At 32.7% G+C, this 14,694-nt stretch overlaps 1 protein-coding gene across 1 annotated transcript; it reads right to left on the minus strand.

Annotated features, from left to right (window-relative positions):
* Positions 1-1,306: 1,306 nt before the first annotated feature.
* On the minus strand, positions 1,307-11,650 carry LOC130797082 (rDNA transcriptional regulator pol5). The gene is made up of 9 exons (XM_057659575.1): positions 11,501-11,650; positions 10,405-10,985; positions 9,990-10,115; positions 9,700-9,897; positions 8,392-8,619; positions 7,117-8,241; positions 5,553-5,840; positions 3,845-4,292; positions 1,307-2,796 (listed from the first exon to the last, which is right to left on the minus strand). The coding sequence occupies exons 2-9, from the start codon at positions 10,954-10,956 to the stop codon at positions 1,949-1,951; spliced, it is 3,813 nt and encodes a 1,270-aa protein (XP_057515558.1). The 5' UTR covers positions 10,957-10,985; positions 11,501-11,650; the 3' UTR covers positions 1,307-1,948.
* Between the last annotated feature and the right edge of the window lie 3,044 nt (positions 11,651-14,694).

Consider the following 14,694-nt stretch of genomic DNA (forward strand, 5'->3'; position numbering starts at 1 on the left):
CATTATTAGTGAATTAAAAGGAGTATAAAACATAATCTGAAAGTGAATACTACCATAGATTACGTAAACATAGAGCACAATGAATATAAGGATACTTTAAGAAAAATTTATGTTTAAAAAAAGAAATGATTCTAAAGTGGACAAATTTATGGAAGTACCCGTTTTTAATAACGTGGACAAACAAAAAGAAACGAAGGAATTATTTTTTATTATAAGAAAGTAGTTCATTACTCCAAATATAAATGTTTATTCTTGAGATTTGTTTCTCTTTCTTATTTATTTATTTATAATTGGTTATGTTTTGGTAAAACATACATATTTTCATTTATAAAAAAATTCATTAGTAATATGTGACTTTATTTAATTTTCTAAAAGAAAATAGACTTATGAGTATTAAAGAAAATTTGAATAAAATAAAATGTTTTAGCAACTTAATTTCAAAAATAAGCTTCGTGAAAACTTTATTTCCAAAATAAGCATCTGTACATCTCAACCTAGGCTTGGTGTAATGTCGCTGTTAGTAACAGCGACTTGAAAAAAATATTAATAATTATATTTTTTTTTAAGTCGCTGTTAGTAACACCGACTTAATGCGTTTTAAGTTTCCAGTTCTCAGTTACTTCCTCATTCTAATCTACGAGATTAAAGAGTTGACCAGTTAACCTTAAAGTCGTTCTTAGTAGACTTGGGGCTTTACTATTTTTTTTTTTATTTCGCTATTAGTAATAGTGACATTACACCAAGCCTAGGTTGGGATGTACGAAAGATTATTTTGGAAATAAAGTTTTTACGAAGCTTATTTTTGGAATTAAATTGTTAAAACATCTTATTTTTTTCAAATTTTCAGTATTAAAGAGGTCAAGTTTAAAAGAACAATATTATCGATCCTAGGAGGACCACTATTGCATTGTATCACAAAAACAACTAGAAGCCCATCTAACAAGCCTATGAGCAACCTCATTACTTTCTATAAGACAATCGAAAAATTATTACTTTCAAAGCTTTTAAGAAAACAACTTTCATGAGTTTTTTTGGACAAATTTTATTTTTTTCAAGCTCTCAGCTCAATCAATTTCAATACTTTCTTTTTTCTCAACCGATAGATGTAAAAATCATCATTTATTGGTATCTGATGCTTAACAACAACTTTAACACCTTATTAATGGATATAAATTATAAATGTCTAATTTATGGCTAATGATGTACTTCTATGATCACAAAATACAAGTATTCCCAATAAAATAAAAATAAAGCAATATAAAAGAAAACATAAAACAAAAAACATTAATTTTCCCTCGATAAAAAACACAAAAACTTAAATACAAATTTAAAGACAACATGAAAGCCCTTTTAAGTAATCAACCGAGATTAGTATAAACAACATTTTTCTACGAGAAACGAAACTTGTTTCAGTTAAAAGAAAAGTATTAATCTTCAAAAAACGTATTAAATTCGATTGTCACCTAATTTGATCTTCCCTCAAAAAATTACCATACAAGAACAAAAGAAAGATTATAAAAATAAATATTTCAATTACTGGAAAACATCACCATCTTGCTCAATTTACCTCGTCAATGAGCTGCAACTTAATCATCTCTTTCATTATAAAAATCCAAAATATTTGGGTAGTAATTCAAAGTAAACAACACCATGAAATTTATGTCAAATAATGCCAACATTTATGCATTTTAATTTTCAAACGCTAATCATAATAATAATATTCAAATATTTAGGTCATAACTTACACCCGGCAATATCTTATATCATGAGCTACCAAAAAAAATCTCGAATTTTCGGGAAAAAAAAAAAAAAAAAAAAAAAAAAAAAAAAAAAGAGGAAAATGGGATCTCTAATTTCTTGTATGCTAGAAAGTAATAGAATTTGAAGTACATAGATTAAGTCGACAACTACAAGCATTTAGCACCAAAAATTGGAATGAGACGGCTTCTCATTTTTTCGTTTTCTTCAATGCAAGAAACAATTCACCAAATTGCGACTCACAAGCAGCAAGAGCATCAGGATCTAATTTATTGAGAAATGATTGAGATAATTTGTGTGATGATATAATCTGAAAGAACTTACCACAAAACTTCCTTACATCTGCTCGTCTTGACTGTTTGTCTGGCATGTGGGTAGCCAAATGCTTCATCAATTGACAAATTTTATGAAGGTGAGCCTTCAAGACGGTCTTTGATGCCTCGGGTGTGCTATCAACGAGGAGTGACTTCAAGATTTCTGACACTAGATCGAGTGCTTCAACTCGTCGGTAATCGAATTTCGCATCCACACATTTTTCAATGAGAAAGTCGAAGATATGATGCCCAACCCATGGTCTTCTTTTGAATACTTCTTTCAAAAACTCGGGCTTCAGTTGGGATTTCTTTGTTTCAAAGTATTTTACTAGGGCATCCTTAAAAATTTCATCAACCTTGGTGAGTTCTGACTCGGGGAATTTTCTTCCCTCGGTAATCTTTAAGAGCCAATATGTCGATTGTTGAGCAAGGGAAAGAATCATCTTATAGCGATTCCAGGAGATCGATTGCTTTTTTTGAGGCGGACGACTTGAGCTTCTCTTCTTCCGGAATGGTCGAGAAGCCAGTCGAAGGCTCTTTTCGAGGAGAGATTCCAAGGCACTGAGTTGAAGATCATCCGACTTGGGATAGTCTTTGGCCTTGAATATCTTCTTTTGTAAAATCCCCCATATTCGTTGTGCAAGCTGCTCACTACCTTCAGTTGTACTGGGATTGACCAATGCTTGTACCAAGTTTGAATATACAGTTAAAACCCTTGATGAACCTGTTATGTAAAAGAAAAGCACAAATCTAAATCAAACAGAAGAAAAATTGAAAACTGTTAAAATTAAAAAATTTAATTAAAATTTGATTCAAATCTAGTTCATAAGTTCAGGTTTTTCATTAGATACGGTTCACCAAATACAAGATACCTAAGAATGGCTCGGTTTCTACCGTTGCGGTATTGTAGTCACCTTGCTAAACATTTCTAAATTCATCCTACTATATAGGAACCCACATCAATACAGCAACAGAAAAGATACAAATATTCATGTCCATTTCATGTCCCTCTTAATCCTTCCAACCAAATGTGATTTGGTGAGTCACAATGATTGTTTAGATGTTAATTTCAAAAACAAGGCTGAATGTGCCAACACGCAAATGCGGATGGCAAGGGGGAGAAAAAGGCATATGATGATGAACTAGACTCCATAGTGGTGGTCGCATTAGATTATCAGCAAAGTGAAAGATGCAAGTAAAACCATTTGCTTAACCCATCATAAAAGATTCTCTACATAGTACGTACCATTTATCAGAGTTTCTAACAGCATAGTTAACAATAACCTTAGCTTTGGTGTTTTCGTAAAATATAATAAAGATGGAGGATGAAAACTTAATATTAAATAGGAGAAAAAAGTGTCAAAGAGCAAGAACACATTGTCTTGTAGTGCGCAAGGTGATTTTGCAAAATGACCATATATACTCCCTCCGATCCTAATAAAATGTCTTATTTCTTGTTTTGGCATATTCACATCAAATGTCCCGTTTACATATTTGGTAACCTTTTTCCTTACATATTTTCCTCATGGGGATATAACTATTTACACAATTGTCATTAAATTATCACTTTTGCCATTACTCACTCCTCCAATGTGAACCCTCCCTTTTTTCTTAAAATTAGTGTCAAACTAATTTGAACATCTAATTATATAGAAGGGAGTAGAATATAGAAATGAAAAACAAAAAACATAGTTAATGTTAACAACAATCTAAGGATGGGGAAGAATTGATAATGATGGATGCTAAAAGTAGGCTATTATCTCAAAATTTACCTGGATTCTCGTGAAGATAGATTTCTAGCAGTGAAAGTACACGTAGTTTGAATAGAACAAGCTGGGCGTGAGCAGAGTCAGCCCCAGCTTGGCTCTTCCGTTCCTGGAAAATCTTCGCAAGATAAGAATCCATTCGGAACATGGCATCATCATCCATGTCTTCATCTGAATCATCATCTGAATCAGAAGTATCATGCATTTCATCATCTGGTCCATCAGATGTAATTGCGGTCTCAGAATCATTAATCACAGCACCAGTTTCACCAGTATCAGCTTCATCAGATTCTTCTGCTTCTTCTATGTCTAGAAGATCATCATCATCATCATCATCACTACCATCTTCATTGTCAGCATCTTTACGCCTAGCTGGCTTTAGATCTTTCTTGATCACCCGTAGCATCCGGAGCAACCCATCATCAGTAATATCATTGCAAAAGTATTTAAAAACCTGTAAATTTAGTACAGGTAGCATTAAAACAAGTGAGGAATACAGCTTTCATAGATCAAAAGATGCAAGTTTCAATAGACAGAAGGGTTTTCTCTAATCACTATGGTCCCGGTAGAATAAAGGAAAATGGCATTTTCCAATATATTTACTTAAGGGGTGGGGTAATAAGACAAGAAGCATACATATGAGCATCAATTACTAAACAGTCCAAGACTCCAAGTCGCATAGTAGCCACGCACAGACCTGCTCCATAAAGAAGGACAAATGACAATACAACACTAAACCCCCAACCTGGATAAAAATGAAGATGAAGTCCACGAACTTTTTAATGTCAACATATTTTGCTTATCCATTAGTTGGAGGAGCATCTTGCGAACATAAAATATTTCTTACTATACATAAAGTATCTTTCTAAAAAATTTGATCCCACTCATACTAACTAGAAAAAAAGGGTTGTTACGCATTGATTGGATCAAAATGTAATGAAGGGAAAGGAAGCATAGGGAAATGGGGGGGAGGTATTTTCCTCTTTTTGTACAGAAAATGTGGAGAGAGGAAAGTAAAATGGAAGGGTGCCATGACTGACATCTTTCATATACTGTGAGATAAGTATTTCTTGCAAATTGTAATGGAGAGATTTGGAAGGAAACCTCATCTCTCTTCCTTACCCCTTCCCTCTCCTTCCTTTCCCCTTCCCTCTTTTTCCTTCTTTTTTTTATCCAAACACAATTACCGACCTTAATGTCCCCAAAAACTAATCATTCATACTAGCAAACAGCAGTTCCATATTAGTTCATCTTAGTCAAACACTATACTCGGATTAAAGCTCATATTGATCCGAGTTGGTTGAATCCAAATGGAAATATCTAAGTGGATCCAAAATTTAGAACATACGGAGATGTTTAATCCATTAAAAACTTTTACGGCCTATTTGGTTAATGATACTAAATGGGGGTAATGGAAATGATTTATAGTGTAAAATTTCATCAAAAGTTCCATGTCATTACCATAGTGATGAAACTTCGATCAAAAAAAAGCGTTTTTGTTTACAAATTTATATTACCACCTAATACCACCTCTCCCAATGGTAGTGCATAGGAATGAATTTTATGAAGAAAATGAGATAATTGAAGTTGGAAAAACATGACCATCAAGGTAACCAAGAGATTTTTCAACCAAAATTACACTAGTTTTCATTTCCATTACCACTGTTTATACTACCTACCAAACAGACCGTATGAAAAAAAGAATGCAACACACCTGCTCAACAGCAGACCTCAGAGGAGCTGATGATTGAGGCAACAGCGACAACAATGTATCAACCAAAACATCCATTAATTCAGGTGACGCAGCATCTTCTGATTCATCCTCTTCAGAAGACTCAAGAAGATCATGAACAGAAAATGCTTTCCGACAACAAATCATAAGTTCAGACGCTGCTTCTGTGTATTCACCGGGCCTCAGGAGAAGTTGAAGCAGCAATTGAATGACTAAATACCTCAATGCATGTAATTTGTTTGCATCTGCACTGAGCCCACAATTTCTCTCCTGGACATCACAGATGCACTTCGGTAAGTACTCATCTAACTTAGTTCAACAAATAAAACAGTTAAACTGTAAACGAAAAATACACATCCATAATCCATTGATACAGACACCCTTTTAAAAAAGAGAGAAACTAAAGATGAGGAAGCTTTAAGCCAATGTAATCGACGTAAAAGACTCAAAAGCACATTTACGTTTTACACACAACAAAACAAATAAATGAGGAAGAAAGGAAAAGTATATTTGGATAAGAAGAGCCCCAAAACTGTCTTCAGGAAGTTCTCTCTAATGTAATGAATAATTGAAAGGAACAATCCCAACTGTCCTCGTCTTTTGTATGACAGTGTTAGCTTGTCAATAGCTAGGAAGAGTCGTAACTTAAAGAAAAATCTTTTTAAATCAGTCTTTTGCCTCACATTAAACTGATATGTAGAATAATGAGACCTGACAAGGTAAATTCTCATAAGTCATTAGTCATCAGTCATTGAAAATAATTCACCTTATAACTTACTCTCAACCACCACTTAGCAGCCTCCCACCATATATTCCAAAATGCCCACCCACCCCCTTTCTCTCTCCTTGTTGATTTTTTACCCTTTTACATTAGCACATAATCCCCTCAATGCACCAGAGCTGCAACCAATTAGCACCACTGCAAACAACACAAAAGCACCCATTTAACCTTCGATACCATCACCCAGATGTACCTTAACTACTGTTACAGAAAATATACACAAGGAATAGGATTCATTGTTGAGTAAGGGACTTCAAATCACATAAGATAAGATTTCTTTTATTTCTTATCTCTGCCATCTTTTATCAGCTTTGACTCCCATGAATCAAGACACAACCATTAACAGCCACTCAAAACTACCTAAAAAATGCACCAACCAATAAGACAAAAGATCCAATAAAATATTGTAATATTCTGTTTCTATATAGTTTTCCAGGTACATATATGCCACAATTCCAATTGCTGTGCACCCACTATTGCCAGCAGCTCACCAGCACTATCATGGCCTTGACTACATCACATCATTCTATCAACAACCAAATTAAATAATTAAGGGCTTGGATGTAGAAAGAAAGAATGACAGGGATACTTGAAAGGGACAAACAAATAAAGAAAATTACCTACTATTCAGGTTGCAATAGAGATCAATTTAAAAATATACCCTATAAAAATGGACTTCATGTCTCAACCAAGTTTATATAGGGGCTGACTAGAGAAGGATCAGTATAGAAGATACACAAAAGAAAACCTTGCAATGACACATACCTCTCTAGAAAGCCTTGATTCCAATGCTTGCAATTTTTTAAATGCCTTCTCATCCTCAATACTCAAGGACCTAACAAGGGAAACAGAAGGAATAGTGCACAATGTACCTAAAAATCGCATAAAATAAGAGCCGAGGTCATTTGTTTCAAGTCCATTTTTCAAAGCATGAGGTCCTTCAGCTTTTTGAACATTAGAAAGTAGGGACTGAAGCTGATCAATACACATCTTGCAAAGAGCACTTGAGATGGGTGTTTTGGGCCACGTAAACTTCTCTTGTAGTTCAAAAGATGTCACTTCTGTACCAAGAGATGCAGAAAACAGACCTTGAACAGCTAGGAACTTCATGACTTCTTTCTGCACCCTGAGTTTTGCTTCAGGGTTCAGTGTTAAATACTTCAAAAGGCTTGGGAGTGACTCCACAATCCAACTTTTCAAAAGATCAGCAAAAGTAGACTTTTCAGCAGATTCCTTTTCCTCAATTGAATTTGTCTCAGCATTCTCATCTGTGGTTTGGCTCTGATCCGATGGTTCATCAGAGGCATGATCTTCATCAACAAACATGCTAGTCAATCTTTGCATAAAAAGCATACAACCAGACTCTGTAGAGAAACCTGCCATAAGATTTTTAATAGTTTTGCTTCGAGTGATAGAATCAAACCTCCCACCACTGTGCTTCTGCAAAGAAACAATCACAAACACTCTTTTAACATCATCAGAGCCAACCCAGTCCAACAATTCTTTAAGAAAATGTTCTGCAACTTTATGCAGCCAAGAATCCTTAGTGGCCAATATATCCATGAGGCACTGCACAAACTTGTTGGAGAGAACAATGGGGATATGTGAAGCTGGGAGCCTTGGAAGCATTAAAAGCAAAACACTAAAAGCCAAGTGTTTTCGGTCATGGGATGAAGTTAATAGGCATCCTTCAAGAATCACCTCACAAAAACATTTCAGACTCTCTGAAACATCTTCATCAGAAGAGCTCAATCTGCGGCTCTTTTTGTTCTTTTTTGTGGAACTTAAACTAGAAGATGAATTAGCCTCTTGCATAACTGTATCTGGTAAAAGCATGTTGACCAGATGAGGCCATATACCATGAACTTGGGGTTGACAAAATGTAGATTCCTGTAATTTTCAGGAAATAAAATGGATATATGAATATAAAGTAAAATCAAAATTCCACATCATAGATAATACTTTCTAGATACGGTATCAAAAAAGGAGTAATTATGTTGCCTGTCCGAAAAAATGAGTAAAAAAAGAACTAAGATTCACCTTTAAGCAATTCGTAACTAAAGTCAATTGGTCAACAGTGAAAAATCGGCTTGCACTGAATGGGTGAGGCAAAAGGTTACCAAAAAGAATAACATCAGTAGCAATTTTTTGCCGGATTTTAAGGGCTAAAAGAAGGGCATCTGGGTTTCCAACACCAGCAGCTCCTTCAAACCACTCACGAAGTCCTGGAGCATCAAGTACATGGTTTACAACAGCTTCTTTGGGTAACTGGAAAATCGCAAGCTATATCATTAGATTTCTTTTGAACATTTCACTGTATAAGCAGCAAAACATAGCATATCGATACAAATTTCACAAAGAGAAACCACTAATGTAGCTAACATTTCTAATATAGCATCCAAGATATCACAAATAAATAATTATGCACGAGCATAGTTACCAAAAATTGGAAACTTCCCATCAAATCTCATTTCGGAACCTTCATTTTCGAAACTTTAGAACAAAGTTTTCCAACTAGCATTCCCCAAATGAATTTTTCAAGCCCAAAAGCATATAATAATTATTAGCACTAAAGCCCTTCTCTTCTTATCTTTTTTTCATTATCATTACATAATAGTCATTTTCTTTTCTTACATTTTTTTTTAGTTTTCTTGTAAAATAAAATTGTATCTATGATTCCTACGTTTCTGAAACTTCTAAAAAAAAAAGTTTTTCGTTTTCGTTTCCGTTTCTCGTATCAGATTGAATTTCATTCAACATTGTGCAAGGGTACAAAACTTTCCGGTTCCTATTACCATTTATAAGCCAAAAGCGCCAAAAGGAAGACTACAACATTTCATTACCCTAATGTCATTAGTGACTCTCACCTAGGCCCATTTGCGAGGGAGGTAGAATGTCAAATGTAAGCAACTTTAACCTTATTACTGATATCAAAGAGGTTGTTTCTAATCGACCATCAACATAAAACATCAGGTGCAAAAAATTCACATAGATAAGAAGTGCACATGATGGCAGATAATAATCTTTATGAAGCAATATTAGCAATAAATATCTAACTAATGATTACTCCAATTGATCATCAACAACAAAAATGTCATAGCCTTATCAAGAATCAAGATACAAAATATAGTTGATGTACAATTATAAATGTGTATCATCAACCAAGGTTCTTGATATATATTGTCATTAGGGTTGGATATAAGTATTAAATATACTTCGTAATGTAATATAAATTTGTGAATTCATGAAAAATTCACCACTCAATGCATTAATGTTTACTAAACACTTGATACTTCCGAAAATATTGCTGGATAAATCAAGCATAGCTCAAATTAAGACATTCCTTACCGTCTCAATTAAGTTTAGAAGTACTGAAACAGCAGGCTCTTGCAGGTATCGTTTCTTGGACGCTAAGGTGATAAGATCACATGTGAATGCTTTGACGTATGGAGTATTTTTATCAGATGTCCATGCTTCTTTAAGTCTCTCTGATTTTGCAAGGGCACCATAGGCAAAAAGACGACCTAAAAGACAATCTCTAGCCTCCTAAGCACCACAAACACATAAAATGTGAACATCGCTAATGGAAAATCATAACTATCATAGATAGCAATCAAAAAGAAAAGCAGATCTCAAACCTGGCCTTTCATTGATGAAGTAACCTCTAAGGAATCACAAGTCAACTTCAGCAAAGAATCAATTCTTATCGCAGAATTTACATGGACCAAGATAGACAACCCTAAAGCAAATCCCTGTCTTGCACACTGCACCAAAAAGTTCAAACCATTTTCAAGTCATGACTTGAAAGAGAAGCAAGCCATATAAGAGGGAAGGTTTTAGGACAATAAAAAAGATCATGGAATCTAATTCATCAAGCTCATGAAGATGAAAAATCAATCAATGGAATAGGCAATAAGCGAAGTCACAAAGTAGAAAATCCAACTACCTTCAATATTCAAAAGAAAGAGAAATAACAAGGCATAAACAACAAATAGTGATTTATTAAAGGACAAGGAAGTCTAAACCAAATGATACATGAAAAATAAGTAATACCTGTCTGGAAGAAGACACGCCACGGATAAGCCTTCTCACAGCATATCTTACTGATGGTGCACAGTTATCTAGGCCATCATCCTTTGCAGCTTCCAATTGATTCTCACCTTGAACAGGATCCTTACTTCCATTCCGTTCATAAGCTTCCTGTACTTGAAGCAACTCGATAGCCAATCTCTCAGCAGCTGCTTCTCTTTTCGAGCCATCAACAGAAGCCAATTCACTAAAAACACTGATATGAAATACAGGCTGACTGTTGCTGCTACTACTTGTAGTTTCCAAGTCCTCAGTTTTCAGTACGGGCACGTCTTGAGACGGCTTAGATTCCTTGCTTTCGGAAGCAATACGATGTCTTTCCTTATCCAACATTTTCCTCTTTTTTTTCCTCTCCATGGGCTTAGTCGAACTTGGAATCGAATCTGAAGTTGAAGGGGCATCAGCATCACCCCCATCTTTAGCTTCCGGCTCATTTTCCTTTACATCATCATTGACATTTTCGCCATCTACAGCTACTTCCTCAACAGAACTTATCCCTCTTTTCTTACTACCCATTATCCCAACACCAAATTAATACTCAAAACCTGTCGTTGAAACAATCCATTAGGTAACATCAAAATTGAAACAAATTATATCCCCAATCTTTTCAATTCAAATTATTAATAAAAAAAGGATAAAAGGTGGTTAAATTGGATTGGATTAAACTAAAAGAAAACCCACAAATTCATATAAACACTAACAGTAAGCCTAAACTAATTAAAATATCATTAGCATTTATTCCTGCCTCTTCAATTTTAACAAACAATATCCCCATCTCTTCATGTCAAATTATGAAGAAAAGTCAGGAATATATTACTTATAAACTGGATTAAACTAAAAAAAAACCCACATATATTTAAAACAATAGTAAGCCTCAATAAATCAAAATGGATATAAGTTTAGCTAAACAAATAATTGAAAACTGCAGTAAATTTGGTGTAACCCAGGAAGAGAAAAACAGAAAGGCATTCAAATTTATAAAAATTCGTAATAAATTTATAGAAGAAAAAGTGATTCAAATTAAGCAATAATAAAAAAAGATAGATTGAATAAGACTTACAAATTTTTTAGCGGAAGACGAGAAAATCTGGTTACTGAGCGTTGAGGGTAGGGTATTGGCGTACAATAGGAATGACAATTGAGAGGGTTGAAGGGCAAGTCCTAAACCCTAAACCCCCCTTGAGTTTAAATCATTGATACTCGTTAGCCCTTGTACTCTACATTAGATGGAATCTTGTATTTTATCTATGTAATTTAATATTTTTTTTCTTTGAAAACATAAGAATTTAATTATACTTTATCAGGTCCTCTTTTGAGAGACCGTCTATAGTATAGATGCCACTCAAGAGCCTAACCTACATCTCTCTGTTAATTTTTTTAAAATAAAAAACTGTTGCTTTCTTCAAAAAAAAAAACTGTTGCTTTCTTTCCACGCACGTGTATTATATTCGGGAATATGAAAAGTCTAATTATTAACTGCCTCTTCCCCATATTAACTTATCCCTTGAAAACGAAGAAATTAGTTTTTCATACTACAATGGAAGATTTAGTGCTTGAATTCGATCGTGTGTTTTTTTTAAATAAAGTTTCATCAATGATGGAAAACAGTGATGTTGAAGAAGACAACAATATATACTATTTGGGGAAGGTAATAAAAACTATTGTGGTTATTCTGATTTTTTTTTAAAATTAAGATTTATCAATGGTGGAAAACAATAATGTTGAAAAGGACAACTATAGCTAATTTTTGGAGAATTGTAATAAAAGCATTTGTGGTTATATATTCATATATTTGGGGATATAACCAAAATATAATTGGTATTATAACTGTGAACATTTGATATAGGTTGATGTAGTTGGGAGTAAACATTGTATAGTAACAATATTTGAGGTCATAACATAATATATTTGTCGTTATAACATAATATATTCGGGGTTATAATAACTTATATTTAGGATTATAACATAATATAATTGGTATATAATTGTGAACATTTGACATGGGTTGATGTAGTTGATAGTATAACATTGTGCAGTCTCGGTTATCTCATTTTTAGTTGGTTTTATAACATAATATATTTGGGAATATAACATTGTTTAATGGGTATTATAACATAGTTTAATTGGGATTGCAATATAGTTTATTGTGATTATAACATTATTTAATAAATCCAAAATATTATAAACTACGCACAATTATAAACACAAATATAATCTATTATAAACTCATTTATACACTATTATAAATCCAGATACACACTATTATACTTCCAATATAATCTCAAATATGAAAATATAACAATACGACAAATACCATTTATATAAACCCAAATACACAATATTATAAATCCAAATATATAATATTATAATTTCAGCTACTATAAGCCCTTTGTTCGGGTACTTAATCAGTCATCTTTGATTATTGAGGGTTGTCATTTTGATCCTTGGAAAGAATCTTTATGATCTTCTTTGTGAATACAAAAGTCAGGACAACACTATCACTTATCTTTCCCAAATTTTAAACCCTAAAATCAAGAACAAGTAAAATTAAAAAAACAAACAAATTTAAAATTTTAAAATATTAAACTACAAACTTTAATTAGGTTAAAACACCAACTTACTTTCTTTCTTCAACATCACTATTTCCACCATTGATAAAACTTTATTTAAAAAAAAAAAGAGAATTGTAATTCCAACTAATATATAACACAATTAACCCAAAAAAAATGAAAGCTTTGAAAACGAAAATGGTGAAGATGAAACATAAATACATACTCCTTTGATGGTCTTGCAAATGTTGAAGAAGATACATACCTTTGATGAGTAAGCAAATGTTGAAGATGGAAAGCTCTATGGTTAAAAATGGAGATTGAAAACTGAAATCGAAGGAGTTATTATTTATGAGCGAAAATGGCGATTGAAACTGAAATTCAAGGAGTTATTATTTTTGGGTAGTTTGAGGGTTTTTGTTAAGAAAGAGAAATGAAAGTTGAAAAAGTTTTTGATGGAGTGTTACAACTTTACACGCATTTCAAATAAAGCAGTTATCTCAAATTTTTTTTGGAAAAATTACCGTGAATAATACAAACTTTTGTTAATTTCCTTACAATAATGCTAACTATTGATTAAACATGAATAATACCAACTTAGTGGATTTTTTTCCTAGAATAATACCAACTTTAGTTTATTAACTAATTTACCAATTTTTTTTGTCATATAATCTCCTATAAATTGATTTTTAACATGTTAGATATATTCTAGGAAAACACCCCTCAAATTTGGTATTATTCATGGTTAATCAATAGTTGGTATTATTATAGGGAAATAAGCAAAAGGTTGTATTATTCTTGGTAAACTTTCCTTTTTTAAAAAAAATTTCAATAAACTGGGTCGGTCCAAATATAGTCGTCTATACCATAGACGGTCTCAACCAAGAATATGTGATACTTTATTAATTTAGCATGTACTTTTTCTTGGAAAGTTAAAATAATTATATAATATATTAATTACTATTTAACTTTTAGATTAGATTCTCTTGAAAAGTCATAATTATTGATAATAAGGAGGAGATGTTAATTTTTATGTACAGCCCTAAGAGCTGTAAACATCATTATTCAAAAATACAATTTTTTTAGATTTTTCAGTTTTTTTTGTCATAAGTTAGAACTTTAATTCTAAATCACTTTTCACTTCAGTCTTTGACTTTAGTTATAGCACAAAAACTAATCTTACCCTAGCTACTCAACACTCACCATTTGAGAAACGAGAATGCTAAAGTTGATTCAAATGCAAAAAATACAGAAAATTTAATTTTAAAAGTCAGATCTTTAGATAATTACATGGTTAAAGTCCAACCTTTTATTCAATTTATAAAGGTTTGAACTTTACATGTCATTTTTTTCTATAATTTATTAAGTAGATTGCTTCATAAAGTCAAAAATACATGCAAGTATGGCTACCAAATAATAAAGTAAATCATCAACATATTTTTATAATATTTTAAAATTCTTGATCAATAAAGAGTTAAAATCATTGAGCCTCCTATCTTTATCCAATTTTAAAACTAGTTTAGAATTTTAAATATAGAATCTCGAGAAAATGCAAAATCATACATTACAAAATAAAAATTTGACGTCCAATTGGTTAAAAATTCATCATTACATTAAAAAACTTCACAAAAGTCGTGAAAAAACTTAAAGAGCTTATCCTTAGTACAAAAACTTAAAGACTCCCTCCGTCCTCTGTATAAACCGA

The sequence above is a fragment of the Amaranthus tricolor genome, chromosome 1 (assembly GCF_026212465.1).
Source record: "Amaranthus tricolor cultivar Red isolate AtriRed21 chromosome 1, ASM2621246v1, whole genome shotgun sequence".
Taxonomy (NCBI): Eukaryota; Viridiplantae; Streptophyta; class Magnoliopsida; order Caryophyllales; family Amaranthaceae; genus Amaranthus; species Amaranthus tricolor.